This window comes from Phalacrocorax aristotelis, chromosome 24, assembly GCF_949628215.1.
Source record: "Phalacrocorax aristotelis chromosome 24, bGulAri2.1, whole genome shotgun sequence".
Classification (NCBI taxonomy): domain Eukaryota; kingdom Metazoa; phylum Chordata; class Aves; order Suliformes; family Phalacrocoracidae; genus Phalacrocorax; species Phalacrocorax aristotelis.
This window is the reverse complement of record NC_134299.1, coordinates 4,026,617-4,050,896: the sequence shown is the minus strand read 5'-3', so window position 1 is coordinate 4,050,896 and position 24,280 is coordinate 4,026,617. Positions and strand designations below refer to the sequence as shown.

Here is a 24,280-nt window from a genome sequence, read left to right as displayed (position 1 = left end):
CAGCGCTTGATCTCTGCAAACCACAGGGCAGCTTGCGACGGGGACATACAGCGGGCGTGGGGTGAAGGAGGAACCCCCTTTTATTTTAAGTGAGGATGTTGGGGTTTGGGGTCTGTAGAGGTGAAATTGGGAGCTCAGGGGATAACCGAGCTCAGATTTCCCTGATCCCGCACACCGCAGCCCGTGGGCATTTGCGAGGCACCGCTCCCGTGCGGCTCAGAGGGCGATGGAGGGTTTTACACCCTCCTTGCGCTGCTGGAAGCCCGGGGAGAGCACGCCGCTGCAATGCATTCGGGATGTCGCGCTGCACGCCGAGCATCGGAGAGGCGCAGACCAAATTCCCCCTTCCCCGAGGAGCGTTTGCTTCCCAAACATTTCCCACCTTGTCTCACCCCTACTTTCCTCACCACAACCAGGGGTTTTTTTGACTTCCAAGCTCACAAGCCCCCTTGCCCTCTGCTCCTGGCAGGGCTAAATAACCCCTCGGCTCCCTCCCGAATATCCCAGCCAGGAGCACCACAGTCTCGCTGCCTGGCGAAGGAGCGGGATGCAACTGCTGGAAGCCTGAGGATGAGTTGGGATTCTCCAACCCTAACAGAGCTGCTGGTGGGACAGATGCTAGACTGGGCTCCTGCTGGGACTCACTGGGAGCTGCAGAGGAGGCTGGAAGGGACAAGTGTTGGTCAAGCGCGGTACCTCCGCTCTACCCTGACCGTTCAGCAAGCTGCAGGGTGATGCGCTGCTTTTTTTTCCCCCCAAGTATGTTTTCCCAGCAGCTCTGCTCCCTTCCCAAGGCGCTCAGCCACGGCTCTTGTGCCATCTGCCGACCGAAGGCCGCCGGCTCCGTGGTCCCGCCACGCCGCAGCACCCACCACCCACTTGACCTGCCTGCACCCATCCTCTCCCCTCGGACGCCCCCAAGAGCCTCCTGCCCTCTTCTTGCTCCCACCACCACCTCCTGCTCAGCCCTGACTTGAAAGCATCCCCAGGAGTTTGGCTAAATCCCAGAAAGCCCAAAGATGAGAAAATTCTGCTCCTTTGTCATTCCCTCTCCGGCCACCCAGGTGGCACCAAGGGCAGAGGGCGACGGGGCAAGGCTGCGCCCGGCTGCTTTCAGACCTGTTTTTGCAGGGAAAGAGGGTAAAAGCAGGAAGGGTCTGGCCAAAATGTCCAGGTATAGAATCATAGAGTCATTTATGTCAGAAAAGACCTTTAAGACCATTGAGTCCAACCATAAATCTAACACCGCCGCGTCCAAATGCTGGGAAGGGGCAGCCCAGCGGCTGCGAACTCTCCGTGGGGAGACTCTGCTCTTGCTCAGCATCCTCGGCCCAGGCGCTGCCACCGGCCCTGGCAATCGCCCAGCACAGCGGTGCTGCAACACATGCACACGCAGGCATTTCTCTGCACGCTTCGTCGTGGAAATACACGGAGGGAAGGAGCTGGTTTGATGAAGGATGCTCCCTACAGCTGTCTCGTTAGAAAAAGTGACAGACCAGTATCCAGAATGTAATTCTGGGAGTTCAAATTTCCTCCGTCTGCCAGCACTGGGGGACGCTGAATTATTCATGACGTTTCACCAAAATAATCCCGTTTAAAAATAACTCCCCTGCTTAAAAGATGGTGGGAGCACTTCTAACACCGACCGCTATTTTTATCTTCCGAGCGTGACGCAGCAAACCCGCAAACCTCAGCAATTCCTGCCCCATACCCACCGCTGACCCTCTCCTCTTTAACAGTGCGGGTGAAGGAGCACAGAGGGGGGGATCTTTTTCCCCCCCTTCCCTTTCAGTGCTCATCTTTGGCGTTCAGAGAAGCAGAACTGCACCTCTCCCGTGTCCAAGCAGAGGGCACTGCTGTCTAATGGTTTGCACCAGGGCTCTGCTACAGCGGTTTGCTCGCAAACTTCTGGCGCCGAAAACCTCTGCCACTAGCAGATATTGCTGTAGCAGTGGCTGAGAAACCCTCTCTCCATTTAATCCGCTTGATTAATCCCCTTAATTGATCCCTTTGGTTGTTTAATGTCTTCATCAATGACATAGACAGTGGCTCGAGTGCACACTCACCAAGCTGAGCGGTGTGGTTGTCATGCCAGGGGGCCGGGATGCCATCCAGGGGGACAGGATGCCATCCAGGGGCACCTGGACAAGGTCAAGAAGTGGGCCCGTGTGAACCTTATGATGTCCAACAAGGCCAAGTGTCTTAGTTTCAGCCGCATGAAAGCATTCACAAACCCCTTAGAGCTGTCTATACACGTTCTATGCTCGCAACCCTCCCCATGCATCCACCTCACATTATTCCCTTTATTCTAGCTATATTCCCATTAGTCAATATTGTCATTATTCCCTCACTCTGAGCAGTTTAAAAACAAAACCCTCCGGCAGGGCAGGAGTGCCGTGGGAGGGCTGGCTGCCCCACCATGCTCCCGTAGGCAGAGTCGGGTTTCCAGGGCCTCGGATGTTCCTCCGACATCGCATCGGGATCCTGATGCGTCCCAGCGATAGCTGCCAGAAATCAGATACTTTGGGAGCCATGGTTGTGCTGCTGCCATAGAAATCCCCCCGTTTATACGCCCGACGGTGGCTAGAAGCAGCTTTCTCCTGATTTCATCTAACCTAGTTAAAAAGAAGAGTAATGTCCCTGGAGAGTTATAATGAAATTAAGTTGCCAGTCAAAAAGAAGCTGATGATTTATGATCAGTTGTGATAGATCCGCTTAGTTTTCTTCCCAGAAATCCCCCAGTGGCCTCTCGCTGCCAAAACGCAGCGGCCAAGAGCCGTGGCACATCCCCAGCAGTGCGGGAAGGGCCCGAGCCCTTACCAGTTCCAGTGGCCATGGCACTGGGAAAGCTCCCAGGCAGGGGGCAGGGAGCCGTGCCGGGGCTGGGCATGCTCGGCAGCGGGTTTTGGCAGGGGAGCATGCCTGTGGGAATGATTTACAAGCCTCATCCAAGCCTCCAGATGCGTCAGAGGCCGTTGCAGCTCTGGGAGCGAGGGAGGGCTGGATGCGGCCTGTGGGGCAGACGGAGCGGGATGGGGAGCAGCCAGCACAGCCCCACGGCCGGCGCAGGGCTCTAATCCTGCCCCACTGCCAAGTGCCCTGTGTTAAGCTCCGTTTTCCCTCACTCTCCCTCAGCTCGAACCACCCAGCGCCTCGTCTCTCCACAGGTCCCGAAAGCCAAACTCCAGCCTCTCCATTAATCTCAGCCACACCGAGTCATTAGGGGCGGATAAAGCTACTTACCCCAATGCCTTCCTGCTCGTCTCGATCCCAGCCAAGCATTTTACCTTGGCGCCGGCTGCCTCCCGCCATCAACAAGCCAAGGTGTAATGTTACTGTCTGTTTGCTCTCGCCTTTTGGTGTTTCGAGTCCCAAACAAGCCGTTCAGACGTGGCAATGAATCCAGCCGGGGACTGGGAAGGGGTTTTGCAAACTGGGTGCAGCCCTGGACTCGTAGGATGGGTTTGCAGGCGCTAACCTTGCCCGTGGGGACCGCAGCGGAGGGCTGCGGGGAGCACACGGCCGCTGCGGTGGCCGGCGCGGGCAGGAGGCTCCAGCCCGAGGAACCTGGACTGGTTTAAGTGAGCTGCAGCGTCGTTCCTGCACGGGATTAGAAATTTTGAGGTCTGGGCAGCAAGTGCAATAATCGAAAGGAAAGGCCAAAAAAAATGTACCTCTAGGTAACCTTTAAGCATGCAAAAGTGACACTGAAAAATTTACCCTCCTACCAAGTGTAAAGAGAGCAGGATCAGGCCCGTAGCAAGGAACGGCATGACTCAAAACCATCTCAGAGGCGAGCAAGTGCTCTTTAGGAGGGCAGCCCGAAAGAAACCGCTTGAGCAGGGCCTGAGCTTTACCCCTGCCGGAGGGATTTAGCGGACGCTGAAGGGGAGGCTGCGCCGTGGGCCTGCAAAGGTATCGCCCCACGCTGCAAAACCCCCCTCCCAGGGAAGGCGAGCTCAGTGTTTCTCACCATGTGTCCGGTCATAATTCCTACTTTACACTGGCAAATAAGGCACCGTGTGCTGGGATGTCCCGCGGGCACGAATGCACCCAGAGCTGCAAACCGGGACCGCGGGGGGCTGGCAACGAAGCCGTGCATTACGCAGAAATGAGGACCAACCTGTGGAGCTGTGAGCACTTTTCTCCCCAAGCCACTGTATTTATTTTCCCTCCTGTTCCAGCCCCTCACTTCCTTGCCTGCATTTGGGTAGTTTATTTATTCAGCCTCCCCTAACAGTCCGGTTTGGCTGTTTCGGTGGTGCGAGAGATACCAACCCAAGCCAGACAAAAACTAGCTCTGCTCTGTCAGGGCTATCAGCAAACACCAGCCCCTGAGGCCGGCCAGGAATTTTAATTGAAATAGCCGGTCACTGGGCTCAGATAAGGCCCGGCATCACCCCACGGCCAGTGGGGCTCCCCATTGCCTCCCCGCTGCCCCATGGTGCTACCAGGACCTTGACCTGCTCCCCAGAATTATGCTGGGGGCCCTGGCCCCACTCCATGCCCCTGTGGGTGTCTGCTAGCTCAGTGCCCACCCACCAAGGCAGCACTGGGACAGACTGGGAGGGAACTGGGGCCCAGAGGTGCTGTCAGTGGGCAGCCCACTTTGGCGGGGGCTCTCGCAGCATCCTCCCCTCCGCGGCCCGCAGGAGCTAGGTGGTCTGCGCCCCTTATCAGCCCTTATCTCCTAAAGCCGCTGGCTAATGTGACCTTAATGGAGCTAAAATCGACTCGATTTGTTTTATTGCAGCTTAGCCCAAATTCCCCCCCCCCGCCCTTCTCGCTTCCCCTTGTTTTGGAAATACGGAGGCGAAGGGGTCCCGCTCCTTCCTTCCATGGGGAGCCGTGTCCGGCCCGGAGCATCCCGGGCAGCTGGGAAAGTGTCCCCCCCTCCTCCCGGTGACCGACCCGCCTAACCCTGCTCCCCCCAGCCCCCGGGGACCCCCCCGAGCGGCGGGGGCCGGGGGTGGTGCCTGGCCCGGCGGCGGCAGGAGGGTCAGAGGAGGGGTGCGGGTCCCGGAGCTCAGAGCCCCTCTGCGGGCACGGCTGCTCCGACAGCCCCCCCGGCAAAAAAAATATAACCCACCCACCCCCCTCCCCGGCCCTGGAAGATGCTGCCCACCCCCTTCTCGGTGAAGGACATCCTCAGGCTGGGCGCTCCCGGGGAGCCCCGCGCCCCCCCCGGCCCCCGGGACGCCGGCAGCCCCCGCGGGGAGGACCAGCCGCCGCCACCGCGTAAGTGACCCGGGGGGCTGCGGGACGGGGCGCTGCGGGGCGGGGGTGGCGGGGTGGGGAAAGGGGGGTCCCACGGAGCCGCTTTCTTTCCCCCGGGGTGGAAAACCGAGGGCAGCGGAGCCGCCCGGCGCATCCTCGCACCCTCCGACCGCAGCCGAAGTTCCCCGCCATGGCGGGTTCCCTCCTTCCCCCCCTCCCCGGGTATGATTTTTGGGGTTGTTTGGGGCATTTCCCGGCATTTTCCGCATCCTGCCCTCGGGGAAATGGAACAGCCCCGGGGAGCGGAGCTGGGTGGGGGGAGTGTTGTTGGATGTAGCTGGGTTTGGGGGATTATTTTTCCTGCCGAAAGGCACAAATCGCCCCCGTTTTCGATGGCACAACCCCCCATCCCCCAACCCCTGTAAATTGTCCCCGCTTGGGCACGGGAAGCACCGCGCCAAGGCACGGCCGGCCCCGGGGGCTCGGGGGGGGTGCGGGGATGCGGCGCCCGGGAGGGGTCGGTCGGACGGGGCCCCTCTTTTTCCCCCTGCTCAAATCCGACAAAGTGCCCTCTGCTCCTGTTTTCCCAATCCCCGGCGGCTGCAGAGCCGGGCAAACCAGTAGGACCAGAGCCTGAGCACTGGGTGGCACTGGGATACAGAGCGGGAGAGCCGGAGAGGGTGAGAGGAGACCGGGGAGGACTTTCTGCCGGCTCCACACCTGCAGCGGAGCCCTCCAGCACCCCATTTCCCCGCAGACCCCCCCTCAAATGCCCTGAGCCCTTGCTGTGGCTGTCAGGGTACCCGAGCCCATCCCACCATCGCGGTGCAAGACCCCCAGCTAACCCGCTGCAACACAAAACCCCAGCAAATTAAAAAAAAAGATAAACCAAAACCCAACTGCTTTGCAACTTCTCGCAGATGCAATGATTTTTTCCTCCTTCATTCCCAGCCCTTTCATTTTTCTGGTTTTGCTTAAATTCAGAGAGCTGCGGGATTCCTCTTCCCACGGCGCTGGAAGTAAATCCTGCCAGAGGTCTGACTGCCGTCGCTCCCACCCCTCCGCAGCGGGACAGTGGGCAGGGGGATTTGTGTTTTGGGGTATTTGAACCTTTGGCGTATCCCACTTTCCCTGTGCGCCTCCAGGCTGGTCCTGCCGCAATGGCAGCACCCACAACAGCACAGGCATCGTTAGGAGGGGCTGAAAGGAGGGATTATCCAAAATTCATATAACAGTCAGGCTTCTGATTCCACCCAAAAAAAAAAAGGAATTTTCTTGAATTCCCATTAAACATCACAGGAATGTTCATATTAAATTTATCAACTATCAACCCTACCTCATCTTACACCCAAAGGCCCTATTCCCAGTTCGATCCCTCCTTCAGAAGCACCCTCTCACTGGGAACAGAACCGGGCTTGGGTCTCACTTTGCTTCGGGTTTTTCTTGCTGCAGGAAAATGTTTGCTCGCCCACCCTTTCGATGCAGACGAGAAGAAAGCCGACGCCTGCCACCACCCCAAGCAGCGACAGCGGAGAAAACCCCGAGTTTTATTCTCCCAAGCTCAGGTGTTTGAACTGGAGCGGCGATTTAAGCAACAGAAATACCTCTCAGCTCCGGAAAGGGAGCACCTCGCCAGCATGCTTAAACTCACCTCTACGCAGGTGAAAATCTGGTTCCAAAACCGGAGGTACAAGTGCAAGAGGCAAAGGCAGGATAAATCCCTGGTGCTGGCTGCCCACCCGCTGCCCCCGCGGAGGGTGGCGGTGCCCGTGCTGGTCAGGGACGGCAAACCCTGCCTTGGGGGCTCCCAGCCTTACCCAGCCCCATACAGCATCACCGCCAGCCCTTACTCCTATAGCTCTTACTACAGTGCCTACAGCAGCGGCCCATACGGTGCTAGCTACGGGGGGAGCTATGCTGGGGTGCCCCCCAGTGCCACCCCCGGCAGCCCTGCCGTGAACGTGAGCTTGGGCATGGCCGGCGCGGCTCAGCACCAGCCGGCGTGCTTGCAAGCCACCGTGCAAGCGGGCATCAGGGCTTGGTAGGTGGCCACGGAGTTCAGGACCGCCGGAAAAACACCGAGGAAAGCCCCTCTGCTCCACAGCCCAGCCTTCGTCGGGATGGGAGCCAAACCCCCAGGGTTTCTGCCAGCCCGGACAGTGGGATGGCTCCGGAGCATCCGTCCCCTCCAGACAGCTCGTGTGGCCACGTCTCTGCAAAGGCAGGTCAGGAGAGAGGGGGGAACGCTGCCGCCCCAGCACTGCGCCTTTGGGGACCCGATGACTGAGGGCATTTATTTATTTAAACACAAATGTCTCGGGGTCTGGCCCTTCGCGAGCCCAGAGGGTTTGCTCCCCCAGGATGTCAGTGCAGGCCATCAGGAGGGTATGAACACAGCTTTTCTTTCTAAGGGCAACTGGAAAACAGGGTCTGTGCACATCACTTGTGCATTCACTTTTTTATGAATGCTATTTAATGCTTTGAGTTCCTCTAACCTTTTGAGATATATTTCTGGCTTATATTCTCTACATTAACACCAGAACAGGTGCTAATTTCTGACTTTATTATTATTATTTGCAAATAAAATACAAATTGGTAAAATTGCATGTTTTCCCTCGCTCGCCACTCCTCACTTAGTATTTTAACTTCTCCCATCCACAATTTGCATTTGAGCATCAAAATCGGATCCAACGGAAAAAGGAAAAAAAAGTAATCAATCCTAATGCTAATAATTAACCCAGAAAGATAACTGCCTTGTAGTCCAAGCCTGGGGAGCTCCCCTCCCTAACTCTTAGCACATGTTTTGAGCTCTCTGCTGCTATTCCCATACTGGTAAAAATGGGTTTGCAGGTACATCGTGGGGCAGGTGCAAGGGGCAGCCCCATAGTTACAGGACCACACGGTGGGTTGGTGTGACCTGAATTACACCTGAGTTGAGCTAAGAGGTGCAGGATCCCCAAATCAGAGTCCCTCAGCATCAAGTACCTTGCTGGATGGAAGGGCTGTATGTGTATTTATATATATATATATATTTATATATATCTTTTATGAAATGCAGGAGGCTGAATGCCATTGCGGTGTCCTGGGGCAGATCAAAGGGGAGCAGAGCCACCTCCCGAACAGGCAGCACAAATCCATGGCCTCACCTTTACAGAATAAACCCAGCGAGAACCTTGTTAAACCAACCCACTCTTTGGGCTGCCCGTGGCCGCCCCAGTGCAGCCTTTACTCGTATTGGGGGGTGAGGGGGAAGAAAACCACACAAAGGTCAATGTCTGACGCAAAATGTTGGTTTAACAGAGATCTTCCCACTACAATGCCAAGATATCCCAGCGACGGAGCCAGACAGCAACCTGCACACAACGCCCACAGCGCGGGGCAGGCAAAATCTCCCCCTCGCAACCTCCGTCCCCGCTCCGGGCTGCTGCTCCCTCCTCCCCGCTCCTTTCCCAAAAGCTTCTTATCCTCCCAGTGTTCAGTGAAGAGAGACTTGCAGGAGGCGATTAAGCTTTTATCTCTAATCCCAGTCAGCCCCATCACTCCAGCATTCGCTTGTTTCCCAAATGGGACATCCCTGACATCCAAATCAAACCAGAAGACCCCTCCCGGGGAGATAGCTTGCTCGCCGTCCTGCCGCTCCGAGGCTTTGCAGCCCCACCGAGACCCTGGAAATGACTGCGTAAGGCGACAGCCGTGCTGGGTGCTGCCCCTTCTCCTCCCCTTCACCCATCCACGCTTACTTGGCAATATCCCCCCAAATCGGCTGAGTCTCCGGTCTCCGTCCTGGCTTTGGAGCAGCCAGGGGACTCGACAGGGTCCTTGCATCGAGAAATGCTGCCGGCATCGGGGAAAGCCCCGGCAAACAGCAGCATCCCCAATGCACGGCCTCACCTGCAAGTCTTCACTCTGCTGCAGGTTCTTCCTTTGAGGTTCAGCAATCAAATGCGGCAGACACATGAAACTGCCCCCAAATAAACACGGAAATCAAAGGAGGAAGCTGCTACCCTCCTCAGCTCAGAAAAAAAGCCTGAAAATGGGAATCGTGGGTGCTGAACACATCCTTTATGTCCCTCCGTATGTTTTGGAGCCTCACTGCAGCACACACCAGGGCTGTTGCTTTAAATCTCCCCTGTTTCCAGCCCAAATCAGAAATTACCCGCTACACAAACCACTGTAAAAACGAGCTTTCCCAAACACGCCCACGTGCAGAAACCAGCCCACATTTCCCCAAAGCCTCCTCCTGGACAAAAATCCCCATCCTGGGCCAAATTACTCACCGCTTATCAGCCGCAAGTTATTTTCATCCAGTGAGCCACGGATGCGGACACTGGTAATGAAGGGAAAAGACACTTGACCACGAAAGAGCCTTGCAACGAGGCTGCCCAGGACAGACCTACAGACGGAGGCGTCAAGCACACGGACAGCACCAGGAGATTTCACTAATAGTTATGGTAAAGCTGTGGCAACCCAGCTCTATTTGCAGGAAAATGGTTAATTGAAATTAAATTATTCCCCTGGAAGGAAGGAGGCTGCCCAGCTTCTGGGGAGAGAAACCCTTCTGCTGGGTCCTGTGTTCACATCTTTGTGATAGAGCCCAAAACAGTTGTGGGTGCAGGACAGGCTGAGGCCCTGGGTGTGTGGTGGGGAGACAGGCACGTGCTGAGCTCCGACAACAGCAAGGGCAGCCTAAAATCAGCAGGGTAGGGGGTCTGCCGTGGGAAAATTGGCTCCCAAATTGGGCACAGAGTGTGCCCGGGGAGCGGCACGGCCTCCTGACCCGAGCGAGCATCCCTGCGCCGTGCTGACGTGCCTTTGGGCAAGCCCGGGGTCCTGCCAGGGGGACCCACCGGTGCCCCTTGGGGGTCCCCCTCTGTCCCAAGCCCCCCTGGGGAGCACGCTGGGATCCACATTAAGCGCTGGAGCGGGTGGGGAGCCGTGGGGCAGCCCAGCCACCCACCCACCATGGCCACAGCAGCACCCTCCGCCAGCTCCTGATCTGCTCTCCAGAAACCAGGCCAGGGGGGCTGAGGGCCAGGGGCTGGGGTACGGCTGCAGTAACACTCTTGGGCTCCAATTGCTTCACAAATCTTTCCAGAATCCCTTTCTTGGACTACAGGAGGTTAATGAGGCTGAATTATTGAAGCTACTGAAGCCTTCTGAGCATACAGTGAATTTAGGGGGACATTTTCTAAGTCAGGAGCATCAGCAGGTTAAAGATGCGAGAAAAAGGCAGGTTAAAAGCAGGGTTTGGGGCACATTTGCACAACCTGCTCTGCACTTTGGGCTGCTGTAACCAAAAACCCTCCTATAAAATCAACAGAGTCCTCGGGGGATTTCAGGGAAATCTATTGTTTCCCTTTTTAAGGTTAAAAAAACATGCCTCTGCTTTTCGGCTGAGGATGAGGGGCTGGGTTTAAGTGAAGGCTTTAGGAATAGAAGAGGTGATCGGTGTTACATTATTCCAACAGCAAAAGGAGCCTGCAGACAACAGGGCTATAGGGGGTCACCGTATATATACATACATAGCTCAGAGGGTGCCTGTAGTTCCCAGGGATGCTGCTGACCTGCACCCCTGGACCTGAATGTTGCTCCCACGGGGGCTTCCCCACCAGATTGCTTTGCCTCATGATGGGGCAAGGTGATTTTTTAATCATGTGCTGCCCGCAGCTGGGGGTGTTTCACGGCTGTTTGCGTGGCGACTGAGGAGATGTTTTCCAAACAGAAACTCTAGAAGAACAACTACAAATAAAGTGGATGCTCCAAAAAAAAAAAATTCTGTTACAACAGAAAGCCTGGCTCGTGTTTTTTTCTTGGAATTGGGAAGGTTTTGCTCCTTTTGGGTGCCTTTGAACACAGGGCCTTGCAGGATGGTGTATAAAGGCACTAAGGTTTCTTAAATAAATGCTGGCCCATTCTACAGCTGGTCAAGGAATTAGTCTGAGGTTTAGCCTTAATTTTCATGTGAACCCTCTGCCTCTTTCTATACAAGCATTTGCCTCTGGAGCCTCTCTCCCTGTCTGTTATATCTTAACTATCTTAACTTTCATTTTAAAGCCCTCATTAGAGCAGCTTTGCAAAGCTGATGAAAACATCTTTGACCTTTTCCCCTATTTTTCAACAAACTGAAAGTGGAAGGTTTTGAAGAAAGCCCTCAAAATAAAATTTTTTTAAAAACCTTTTTATTTTTTCACTCTTTTGCCCCTGAAAACAACATTTCCCCAAAAATCTCTAGAGATTACCCTGGGACGTAAATCATTTCTATAACCAGGAGCAAGCAGAGCACCAGCTCGCTGGGGCAGGGGATGCAGAAGCTGTCCCCTTGCAGAGCATCCCTCCAAGGCAGCGATGCTGCTCCCCCCTCCGCTCGCCAAAACCCCCGCCCTGGGACCATTTTGATCCCAAAACGGATGAACTCGCTTCTCTCATTGTAAAAGCTCGGGGGTGATTTGCCAGCAAAGGAGAAACAGGGGGGCAAAGGAGGAGGCTGAGGTTTGGCTGTGGACCCATGGATCAGTGGGGAAGGGTGTCCTGAGCAAGAGGGAGAAACAAGCAGCCAGGAAACCCGTGGGAGCCAAGACACAAGCGAAGGGCGTAGGCTCCTGCCAGGCATCTCCAATCAGGCCCGGGAGGCTTGGCTGCCTGCCGTATAAATGCAGAGCCGGGAGGGTGGGAAGCCAGTGCGCTCCTGGGCAGGGAGAGTTAGAGGAGGATGAGTGCCAGGGTGCTCCCCGCAGGGAGGCAGAGAGCACCCAGCAGCACCCCAGCAGGGATGATCCGGACCCCGACGGCAGCCCAGCACACTATGCCCCTCTCCTCCAGGCCCAGGACATCCTTCCTCATCCAAGACATCCTCTGGGATGGGGCAGAGCGGGGAGCACAGCCGGAGAGGGGCAAGAGCGGAGGGTTTGGCAGCCTGGAGGAGGAGAGCAAGGGCAGCTTGGCCCCAGGGGCTGCCCCAGGGCACCCCCCCGGGAGCCCTCATCCCCCAGGAGCATCCCCAGCCCAGGCCCGAGGGACACCCCATGAGGCTGATACAGGTAAGGGGGTGGAAGCTCCTGGCTGAGCCCGCTGGCTGGGGAACAGATCAGCAACCTCTACGCTTGGGTCAGCCAAGGGGCAGGATCCAGACCCGGCTGCCGCGAGCTCCCCAGAGCCAAATAAGCTGTGCTTTAAATACCAGGGAGTATCTGTGCTTGAGCAGTGGGAAAGTAAGGGAAATAGCGACGGCGTGCAAACCTTTTGCCAGGCACAACTCAAAGGACTGAATCTGCCTAAAACTCTGTTTATGTAAAGCCCAGTCAATGGATTTCTGTGATATCCTGGGAAATAATGTTCCCTTTTAATGCAGAAGCTCCCCAGCAAGGGCACCTCAGGGCTGCCAGCTCAGAGGGGCAGCTCGTGCCCATCCTTCACGCAGCTGTCAGCGCGGTGATGCCGCCGCCGCCAAGCTCCTCGGTGCCTCCGGTCCAGGGGTATTTTGAAAGCCCAGATGTGGAATTTGTGCCGTTTGCAGCAGGGCTCCGCTCTCCCGCGTGCTCGGCAGCCTGCTCCCTCCTGTGCCGCTGCACATCGCGGGGTTTGTTAATAACCACCCTGCTCCTCTCGGTACAACGCTACCTGCGCCGCTTTCTAGCAGGCAACCGCTAAATGCACCGCAGGCAATAACGCTTCACTGCAGAAGCAACATACCAAAAATCACACTCAGAAGCAAATTTTTTTTTGACCAGTGCCTCTTGCATTGCAGCACCCTGAGCCTGGCCGGGGCTGCAGGAGGGTACTCAGCCTTTCGTTGCCCAAGCAGTCCTGGGCTGGGCTGCAACAGCCAAAAAAGCAATTTTGAACTCTCCAGTGACCGGCTCTTGCTTGCAAAGACAGCCCTTGCCAGGGGAATTTTGGCTTTATGTTTCAATTCTATTAAAAGAAGCTTCTACATAAAAGCAAGTTCAGAAACAGCCACCGGGCTGATTATTACGAAAATCATTAAAAGCCATACCAAATCTCCCAGAAAGTGGCTAGTGTAAATCAGCACAGCTTGAGGGATTTCACTGGGACAACCATGATTTACACAAGCTGGGAATTAAGCCTGTTGTTTTTATCTTGAGTATTATGTTCACATCTTAAGAAAATATACTAAGAAATGACTAAGGGGGGGGGGGGGGGGGAATTGGCCTGTTTCTATCCCAAGCTGGGTAATACACAAAAAGGAACTAACTGCCTAAATAAACTGACTTAAGAAGTTTTAACAGTTACAGGTGATGCTTCCTGGGGAGCTCAGCACCAGCCTGGGTCACAGCTCAGGCGACCCACCAGTGCCATGAGAAATAAGTCGGAGGCCAGCATTGAGATGCTGCTTTGGAGCTGTGATCGAGGCCGGGTCTGCAGCTACATATGTAACCCCAGGCCTGAAGGTTTAAAAATCTGCCCCACAATTTCTTGGCATTGCCTTGGAGTGGTGAAAGAGAACAGGGAGGAATTTATTCTCAAGGCTTTCTAACTTCAGGCTGCTTTAAGCTGCACTGATTTCTGAGCTATCCTCTGTAGCTTGCGGATAAAAATTTGTTTTCTCTGGGGATCAGGATTTTCCCATAGGCACAGCAGAGAGGATGTTTCAAAGAAGTGCTAATAGTATGAATTCTGCAACAAAAACCTCAAGAGGTATCGATGCCATAATGTACATAACAACAGTACCTTGAGGTTTTAGGCAGACCTCCACCAGCACGGCAAAATATCCCTTTCTGTATTATTTTAGTCCCTCAAATGTATGTGCATATTGAATGCAGGCTTATATGAACTAAGAAATTGTGATTTAGGAAGAAAGAAAACACCTCGTGTGACTTTAAGGTGGTGCTCACTCTGTTAAATGAAAATATTTCCAAGATAATATGAATATTTTGCTCTCTAGAAGGGAAAAATCAAGTGATTTGGGCAATTTCCAAGAGGGTAATTCTTAGCTCTTTTCTCCCACAGATGCCATGGCAGAGACCTACCTGTCAGACTGTGACCCCCCCCTCCGACCCCTGCCCATCGCCCAGCGCCCCCCCAAGCAGGCGAAGCGCTCGCGGGCGGCGTTCTCCCACACCCAAGTCATCGAACTGGAGAGGAAATTCAGCCACCAAAAATACCTGTCGGCTCCCGAGCGAGCCCACCTGGCCAAAAACCTGCAGCTCACCGAGACCCAGGTGAAAATCTGGTTCCAAAACAGGAGGTATAAAACCAAGAGGAAACAGGTCGCCTCCGAAATCAGCAGACTGGACACGCGTCTGGCCGGGCAGAAAGCGGCCGAGCTGCCCGGAGCATCGCTGCTCACGCTGCGGGACGGCTGGCAGTACCTGCCTTGCCTCTACTACTTGAATGGCTGGAGTCCCTTGTGGTGGTAACCCCTTTTTTAAAGCAGAAAACATCTTTTTCTCTTAAAAAGCTTTTTTTTTTTTAATACTGCGTCGCTTTTTCTAGTGTTAATTAGGAGAGGGAGACCCTGTTCGCAGTCTTGATCAGCACCTTCTAGTTGCCACGCAAGCCTCTCTCGTTGCTAACAATAAACAAAAAACCCCAAACAAAAGAAAAAACAAAAAAAGCCCAAGATATTAAAAGTGTGTAATTCAGCACACTCAGCAGCGCTGCTCTGGGGTTGATCTACAGCTGTAAAATATTGCAGGCTCTTTCGGGGGCAGAAAGCAAGGGAGGGTCCAGCCCCAGAGGCAGCGATCGCCCCTCCCTGCCCCTCCTAAATAGCCTGCGCCCCCCTGAAGCCTTGCTGAGATCAAGCGGGCAAAAAGCAAACTGCTGATCCTGGGCTGGCACTGATACGGCCCCAGCTCAGCCACTTGGGCCATGAGCTGTCGTATGGTCTGAAAATTAGGCTTAAGGAAAAGAAAAGCAAAAAAGATTCTATTTCTGCCATTGAAACAGTAATTGCTAATGGTCCTTGAGGGGGCTTAGAGCTCCCCCAATATTTCTGTGTGCTCTCGGGCAGCACCGCAGCCTCCCCTTGGGGTAACGCGCTTTTGGGGAGAATTAAACCCCTTTCTGCCGTGAGCAACAACACCCTGAAGTGCCCGACGGCCACGGAGCTGCAGCCGGGGACCGGGTGTGCCAGGGCATGAGCGGAGGCGGCCGCCCTGGCCGGGAGGGAGCCGTGCCAGCTTACCCCCACCCAAACCCGTCCCTCTGCCCTTCGACGGCCAAGGTGCCAACTGCCGCTGCCGCTGCCTTGGGAAGCCAAACCAGAAAGTGTCAGGAACACAGACAATAGCATAATGACAGATGAGTTTTGCATATCCGGGTGTTGACACTGTTTGAACATTCCCATATAAGCTATTTAAAACAGCAACAGCTCAAAGAGTTCAACGCTCCCCGGCAGCTTTCAATGCAGCAAACTCCCTGTTGGCAAGTGAAATCACCCCAACTCCCAGCGCCAGGGCAGCAGGAGGATGGTATCTTTACCGGTGACTTTGTAGTTAGACGACAACTGTTAGCACCAGCAGAGTAGCAGAGGTTTATTTTTTGTATAACTAACCATACTTAAAACTTTAGATGCCATTAACTTTATGGGAGAAAGTGTAGAAAAAATGAGATTTCCAAGAGAGGAAACACCTCAACTGCTGCTTCTCAGCTAGCGTAAATCAGCAGAGCTCTGCTGGAACAATTTTAATCTTCTAAAACAAAAGCACGCGGAGGTTTCTTCCCTGTGAACCTCCAGAAATGTTTCTCTGGTGCCTGTTCTTTCTGAAAGAGACTTAAAAAAAATCAGAGTGGTCCAATACAGATGCAGTTAGATAACGTTAAGAACTGCTTAGATCCGTCCCTTTTAACAAGCCTATTTGGAAACTGATCTTTTGCCTTGCCATAGAGCCAGAGATTGCAAGCTCCCAGGCAAAGCTGCTGGGGGGGTGTGCATGAGGAAAACCTCAGGGGAAGGGAGGGCAGGGAGAAGAGAACACGCAAGCTGAAACTCTGTGGCAGATATTCTCTTAGCTCCTGCTATCAAAGCTGTTTGCCCAATTTGGAGGACAACCAGTTGCTTTCTAATTGTCTGAAAGTAACCCCTAATACCTTGAGATAACATTTTTCTCCTAGCTCCTGCTCTCAGATGCTGCGTATCCCCCAGCCCGTTCTCCCCCAGCCGGCGCCCGGGCGAGAAGGCCATCTCCCCTGCACTGTTGCAATGTGTTTCAAACGCAGCCCTGCTGCTTATCCACTTTGCACTTTGCTTATCTGCTGCTTGGAACAACAGCAACAAAAAAAGCCCTTACAGCCTCGAAGGCAAGCCCCTGCAGGGCACGCATCCCTACGGATGGCGTTTCCAGGGGGAGAAAGTCCCGTTGAAATCCTGTGGGCTCACCCACACCCAGACCCTTGGGATGCTGCTTAAATCAATGCAGAGACGCTATACTTGCACTAAATACACTAAATACCATCCCAGAGCTGCCCTGAACAGGGATCATGGTGTGTCCTTTGCACAGACAGAGGAAGAGCAGCAGGGACGGGCACGTTATGCTGGGAAGGACTGAATTGGGCTGGGAAAATTAGATATAAACTGAATTTCTTGGACGCTTCTTTGGGAAAATGTTTGTGTCATAGCTGCTTTTTCTTCCCCGCTCGTGGTTTACAACCAGTGAAATATCCTTGTTGCTTCAACACCCAACTGCTCATACTTAACTTTGCTGGTATAAAGCAAGTCCAGCACAAATACTCGCTATTTTTGTACATATTTTTTTGATACTATTTTATCTGATGTGCATTGTCCTTTGGAATAAAGAGCGCAGAGTCTTTATTAAAAACAAGCTGCCTTGTGGGGTTTTTTTGCCCTGGTTTTGGATTTCCTTTTAATCCCCGTTTCTGCCACGAAATGACCACGGCTGTCCCACCAGCACCGGTTTCTCACACAAACACCTGTTGCAGTCACAGCACTCGGGCGAGTTTTGTGCAAGGAGTTGTCACAAGCACGAGCTCACGAGGCTTTGCCGGTGGTAAATCACTGCTCGTCACTATTTCTAGCTGCTCAGCACCAAGTGCTGCTCCATCACTCATCCAGCCAGGTACAGAGTACCACTGAGCATCCGCTAATCCCATTTACCATCCCATGAGCATGAAACAGGGCTATTTCCCAAAAATAAGACCTTATATAGTCAAGTACTTTCTTCATCACCCCCAAATCCCTGTAATCCCACCATTTAAGCACAATCCTGGTAGCCTCCAGAGTTTTGCATACGAGCACTGGTCCCAGTCTTTATTTCTGCCCCTGCTTTCCAGTCCTGCAAACACGTTGGTGCAATCAGGGGCAGCGTTGGGCTCCGTAGGACCATAAGAGGAAGAATTCATCCTGGGAATTGTCAGCGTGAACGTTTCCCCCTCGTACGGAGGCGGAGGGGAACCGACCTTGGGTCCCAGCCTGCCCGCGCGCACACTCCCTCCTCTCTGGGGTTGGCAGCAGCAACTTTTCCTGAACGGAAAGCAAGCTGCAATAACTACCATTAGTCCCCGCTTAATTCTGTATTCTAGTAGCTTTAAAAGAAAAAAACAAAACCCAAAGCCAAAGCAGGTGTCAAGATGGCCAAATGAGATCTCAGGGGAGCTCCTATTGCCTTAGGAGGCTGGTGCTGGACCCTCACCAGCCAACTCCTCAGGCAGACACAGCTCGCCAGGCTCCGCCACCTTCACCCGGCGATTTCGTGGAAGGGAACAAGAGCTCCCGTATGCGGGTGACTATTTGTCACAGTGACAAGCAGCGCTCCCCTGCAGCCGGGGCTCCTCCCTCCGCACTAATCCTGCCGGCAGCACCCGCCTCGTTCGTAACGCAGACCCAGAAGTCGTTACACACCAAAGTTTGCTGCAACACAGGCGCAGGAAAGCGCAGGTTTTCTGCAGCGTGAGCATCTGCCGAAGCAGGTTCCGGGTCCGACGTCGGTGCCGGTTGGAGCCAGGGATGCAGGCGGCAGCTCTGGCTCCTTCGCAGCCTCTGCCGTGGAGAAACATCTCGGCTGACTCACCCCTGCCGCGAGCTCTGCCCTCCCTCCTCGCCTTCCCAACCCTCTTCTCTGCAACCCCTGAGTGGTTTCTTTACGGACACAAGATAGACTTTCAGTAGTTTTTGTTCTTTCTATATTTTTTTTTTCAAGCACAAAGCACGAGGACAAAAAAAAGGGCTGTACTGTTTGGATAACCAAATCATCCGAGTGTTAAAGCATTCATCACAACAAGGGGAATGACATGACAGGCTTTCCCCGGTGATAAATATCCCCTTGATTAATACAGAAAGGAAAAATCCCACCCTAACTATAGAGACGTGGAGTTTTAATCAGCCTTAACGAAGCAGAACTCCTGTTTGTATGCAACTAAAAACAGAAAGCATCATTTAATGTCTGTCAATTAGTGTCATGCTCCGCCGCTAACATATCCATCAAGATTAAATGGTGTCTAATGCTGACATAACATTTACACTTGTTTGTGCCAAATCATTTATTTAAAGCTAAAAAAAAAGAAAAAAGGCTGTCTTTGGATAATGTAACTGTTGACTAACATTTGCATGCAATAAACCACATACTTGGCAAGGACTCGCAGGACCAGAGCCAAGAAAAATCTTCAACTTGACCTACTCAACATTTGCAAACCAGAGCAGTGGGAACAAGTTCGCTACATGGAGCTAAATAGGGGATGGAAAATGCAAGGACACCCGAAGTGCCAGGCTGTATCGGAGCGGTGTTTCCCCCCCAGGTTTTGGTACCCAGTTATTACAAAGGTGCTTTGGAGGGAAGTGCAGAAAACCTTTCAGCAACGAGCACTGGGACGCATCTTTCGGGTTGTGTGGATGCTCCCCAAGGAGAGAGGCAAGCTAAGCCCCAGTAAGCACAGGGATTTAGAGCTCTTAAAAACCCTTGAGGATTTTCAGTATTTACTATTCCTATTCTGGATGCTCTTGTCATCCACAGAAACGCTTCATCTCTTCCTAACCCAGCTAGCGCCTCGGTGGCAAGGCCGTCCTGTGGCAGGGAGTCCCACACAGCCCGTTGCGAGGTGCTGGACCACCCGGTGCTCCCCCCCCGGAGCCATCCCAGCAGCAGCGATGCCGAAGCGGGTCAGGGAAGCACGGGAGAAGCTGAGTGGCAGAGTCAGATTTTTCACCACAATGGATAGCCGGTGGGGAAAAAAAAGGAAAGGGGGGAAAAGAAGGGGGAAAGAAAAAGAAAAAGTACTTTGGAAATGTGGCAAAATGCAGCTTTCCAGCCTGGCGTTCCCATGGGAAACTCCTTCGCTCCCTCTCACAGAAATCCAAGGCACATTCCTCCTCTTTCTTCTGTTATGGTCTGGGCACCATTTATTAAGAACAGCCAAAGTCAGAGAGAAATCCGCAGCGAATAGCCCTGGAAGTGCTTCCAAAGCTGTCTGCCTGTGGTAATTTATGGCAGCCCACTTGCAGAAGGGAAAGTCGAGAGATAAGACAAGTATTTTTACAGGAAAAGGAGTAGGAGCGAGGCATATATGGATGGGTTTTGTGCTGAAATGCTCCAATATCAGAAGAAAAAAAGGAAACAAGGCAAAGAAAAAGGCTTTTGGAGTCAGGTACCGGGTGTCCGAGCAGAGAGACTTTGGGGCTCGTTGCTTTAGCCCTCAGCCCAAAATGGGAAACGGTGAGGGGAAGAGAGGGACCACACCTGTCACCCCATGGTCACCTCGCCGCAGCCTCACCAGGGACCCCCTCCCCTCCCCCCAAAGCCCGTCCTGGGGGCAGGGATGGGGGAGGCACAGAAGGGAGCTGCAGAGCCTGGGCTTTGCCTCCGGCTGTGCTGCACGGGGGAGTCGAACTTTCCCTCTGCTCAGAAAGCTGGCACGGAGAGCAAGGACATAAGGGAGGCTCCGGCGCAGCGGGACATTCCCACCGGCTGGTGCCGGAGCTGGGAGGGGGGAAATCTCTGCAGAGTCAGCGGGGGAGGATGCTCATGGCACCGTAACTGTTGGGTTTGCCCAATTCTATTCCCACTTCGGGTTTTTTCCAGCCATGTATGCTCCCCCCAGCTCTTCTTTTCATCCAGACCCTGTTGGTGCAACCAGGTTTCCAGAAAAGCAGGGGTTTTTTTTCAGATTCAAGGTGGTATAACGTCAGAGTGAGACCAGTCTCCCCTCGGCCATGCACAGCCCCGTCAAGCTCTGGGTGTCCAGCCCGAGCCTCCCAGGGAGATATTCCCAGCTTTTAAGATTGAGTTCCCAATGTAATATTACTTTACATCCTCGGTGTCTAACAGTTTGCATCGCCTGAGCCAGGCAAGGCAGGATCAGGGCTCTCAGCAGCGACAGTGCAAAGAACGAGAGAGGAACCCCGTCCTGAAGGGCCCGTGTAACCAAGAGGAGGCAAAAGCAGGGATTATTGGCTCTTCGGCAAAGTCTGCCGTGGTACTTTTCCACCGGCCGGTGAATCGCCCATCCCAGGCAGCACAACGGGGTCCTGCTCGCGCCGTACCGGAAAGCAAAGGGATTAGCACAAGTCTCTCTGCAAACAGAGCTTGGGTGGGGGCACCCGGGGCTCCTCGCCACTCCCCTAAGAATGAATGGCTGGGTTAACCGGGAAAACGCACCAGCCGAGCTCTAGCAAAGCAATTATTCATTTGGAGCGACTTTCTCATGGGGGATGGCAGTGCCGGGCTTCTGGGGTGGAGATTTGCAGGATTTACACAAGCAGAGTAACTCTGGGGTACACCCAGAATAACTTCCTCTGCAGAAGGATGTCCAAATGCTTTACAAACATCGTCCCAACGGCTGTGCCGCTCGGTCGGGGCCAGGGCAAAGCTCCCTCCCCAGCCTGGGTGCAGGGCTGGGGCTGTCGGAGGACCGAGCAGCCCAGAGGCTGCAGCAAATGCCAGATGTGTGCAGATGTTTTCCCCCACAGCCAGGTCTGAAGCAAGTAGAACATGGGCTCCCTTCGTACCAGATAGATAATATTAATCCTTTTTCTAGACTCTGAGCATTGCGGTGGCCGGGAGCTCTGCCAGCACCTATCGGATTTGTTTGCTGCTAGGTATCATCACGTACGAGGTAGGGTGATGCAGATCGCTCAGCTCCCAGGCAAGTTTCCATGACAAAACAGAGTTTTTCCCAAATACCAGTGTTTTAGTCTGCATATCCATGCTGTTCCCCAGCAAGTAGCTACCTGCATCAACTTTTCGCCCTAGAACGGTACTACAGGTTTTTTCCTTCAGCCCTTTAAAAGAGGGAATGGAGATAAGCTACAAGTGGGCACCAATCCTGCACTGCTCCTGCAGCCGGTCCCCAGCTTCCATCTAAAACCACCGCAGGGCTCGGTTCCCTGCTCCCCATAAACGTGATGGGTTTGATGACATGAGCACAAAGAGGCACTGAATTCCAGGCTGATTCGGGTCTTTTCCCATCTCAGTTCAAGAGCCAGCCACCCAGCCTAATTAGGCAAGGAGACGGCCATGGACAGCTCTAAAGCCAGCAGCAAAACTTCCCAGACCCAGGACTGCACCCCAAAGCCACAGCCCTGTCTCCATCAGCACAGGCAATGCAATAACATCGGGGGTTTTCACGTCAACTAATAGGGGGGTGGAGAATTCTAGGGCAAAAATCCTGGAGCAGGACCTGGGGAAGCTTCAAGATGCTTTTGCAAGACCCGACTCAACACAAGGCAGCCCCACGCCTGGGCACCAGTTAGCAAGCGAAGTACCAGGGCATCGTCTAACCCCACGCCTGGAGCTCTCAGGCTTAAGAGGGACCAAGGAACTGATTTGATGTGTGACACTAAGACCTACTCAATTTTCACCCAGATTTTGCCATCGGCAAGAGACGGGGACAGTCTTTGCTCTCCGCAGCTTTCCCACAGGTCTCCCCATTCCCAGCCCAAACAACTCTGGGTGATATTTAACAAATGACCAATATTTCACCCCTCCCTGCCGAGTGGCTTTTTGCTGGGTGACAATGGCACATCAACCCTCCTCATCCTCTATTTGCGCTGGTGAAAGGAGGAATTACTGCAGTATTTATCTACCATGCTCTCTTTCACCAGAAGACTGTTCATGTCCCCTGCAAAGGAGCCCTGGGGGCACTGATCACTATGTTTCTCGTAGCACTTGCTAAAACATCACGGGGCAAAGCTTTAAAGCAAATAAAATAACAGAAAATTTTAAACGAAGGTGATGAATGTACTTGGAGGATCTGATTGATCAGTGGTTGTGTCTGGGCTGTTGCAGACCTGCATTTCTGAGCAGTTTTTGGAAGGTTCGGTTTCCTCCAGGCAACGACAAGCAGACTTTTTCTGTGCAAATCATAGCAGATGAAAAATGAAAACGGGGGGAAGCCTGGCTTTCCTCCTCCCACCAGAACTGCTGATATTGGGACCTCTGTGCTGGCAGCAAAACAGGTGGTAAGAGAAGGAAAGGTGAGGATGCTGCACTGGGGATGCATATTGCGTACGGGGCGTAGGGGACCTACTTAATTCCAGGACCAAAAGGTTCATGGCCCAAATCGGCAATATTTGGGGCTGGAATTACATTCACCTCCTCCACAGCCATCCGCGGCCAGGGCTTGGCCACACTGCAACGCTCCACGACAGATTTACACCTGCAGAGCCCGGCAGAAAACACTTACCTGTTCTACAAATGGATCCCTTGTCTTTTAAAAGGAATTAAATCTTGTGGATAAATACAAATGTTTTTATTCCCTTTGTGGACAATTGTGGCAGAATAAGATAGCAGGTTAAGGTGTGGCCGGAAAACCTTTCACTGTGTCGGCTGCATCTTGTCATCCAAGGTAAACATGCAGCTTAATAAAATTTCAAGAGGGAAGAGGTGAGATATTTGCCTTTATGTTCATTACCCTTTAAGGCAGAAACAATATTTGAAGAGAAACAAAGAATCGGACAAACTAGATAATGATCATACGCGGTGAACAAACACAGCCTAGATCCTGGATTAATCAAACGACTTAAAAATCCAGATGCCAGGTTTTTGGCGGCTCAGGGAGAGCACCTGCATCCCACGGGGCACGTAGCCCTTGCACCCACCGCCATCCCTAACGTCTCCGCCAGAAGCCTCCCCCGAATGGCAGCCCCAGACACTCTCCCGGTGATGTGGCCGTTGCCATCACCGCCGGCCACGTGTCCCAGGGAGCATCCGTCCCCCGGCATCCCGCCGTACTCACCGTTGATGCTCAGGATGCCCCGTCCACCCCCCGGCAAAGCCCTCGGTTGCTATTCCTCCTTTCACCCACGCAAGCGTCAACATACTACAGTTGCTGTTGAATCTTTCCTCCCTCTTCTGCTTCTTTTATAGACCCCTAGGAAAAACACCAGCTGGGAAGTTTATAAAACACAGCCTGCACAGCAGAAGGGGATTTATTTGTTGGTACCAACCCAAGACTTCAATATACAAACAAGTGCTCAACACAGCAAAGCGAACACCCGCCGCCCTGTAGACCTTCGCTGCAGGAAACCCTGCAAGTTTAAGGAGTTGCTACGGTCTAGCCGATAATAAGGTGCATTAAAAAATACCCTCAAAAGATATTTACACAACAACCTCTAGTGATTCCAAAGAAACCATTAGCGTCCATTAGAAGATCGGATGCGTTCCCAGGGCAAAACACCACCCAGCCTGGAGGGAGACGGGGACAGGGGCATGTCACAGCTCTTGGCAAGTGCCACATGCCCATGGGCGGCACCTCCAGCAGCTCGTTCCTCCTCCTGGGACCCATCCCGAAAGTTTGGAGGAGATGGAGGAGCCAGGGCGATGATGCCCTTGGGCTTTGCTTCCTCCACAGGTTCCCGCGTGCCCTCCCGCTCGGCTGCAGGAACTCCCCATTTCCACTTAACGGCCATCAGCAAGCCAGGCAGATGCCAGAGGTTTAAAGCACAAAGGAGGGAAAAAGAGATAACCATCCATGTGATGTTTTGCAGAGGTCCGCCAGCCCCTCCATCCAGGGAAGAATGATCCCCTTCTCCCGACCGCAGCTTTCTGCTGGGAAAACTGGGGCTCAGCCCCGGCGTTCCCGGCTCAGCAGCCACCCCACGCTTTTCTGACAAACAATATCTCATTATAACCAGCCCCATTTTCCATTATCA

General features: G+C 53.6%; 2 protein-coding genes across 2 annotated transcripts; both read left to right on the top strand.

The window, feature by feature from the left end:
* The first annotated feature begins 5,114 nt into the window (after nt 1-5,114).
* On the top strand, nt 5,115-7,862 carry NKX2-6 (NK2 homeobox 6). Its single transcript, XM_075117412.1, has 2 exons — nt 5,115-5,238; nt 6,670-7,862. Exons 1-2 carry the CDS (start codon nt 5,115-5,117, stop codon nt 7,260-7,262), a joined length of 717 nt encoding a protein of 238 aa, XP_074973513.1. The 3' UTR covers nt 7,263-7,862.
* Nucleotides 7,863-11,846: 3,984 nt separating this feature from the next.
* NKX3-1 (NK3 homeobox 1) lies at nt 11,847-17,883 on the top strand. The gene is made up of 2 exons (XM_075117410.1): nt 11,847-12,254; nt 14,185-17,883. Exons 1-2 carry the CDS (start codon nt 11,927-11,929, stop codon nt 14,592-14,594), a joined length of 738 nt encoding a protein of 245 aa, XP_074973511.1. The 5' UTR covers nt 11,847-11,926; the 3' UTR covers nt 14,595-17,883.
* Nucleotides 17,884-24,280: the final 6,397 nt, after the last annotated feature.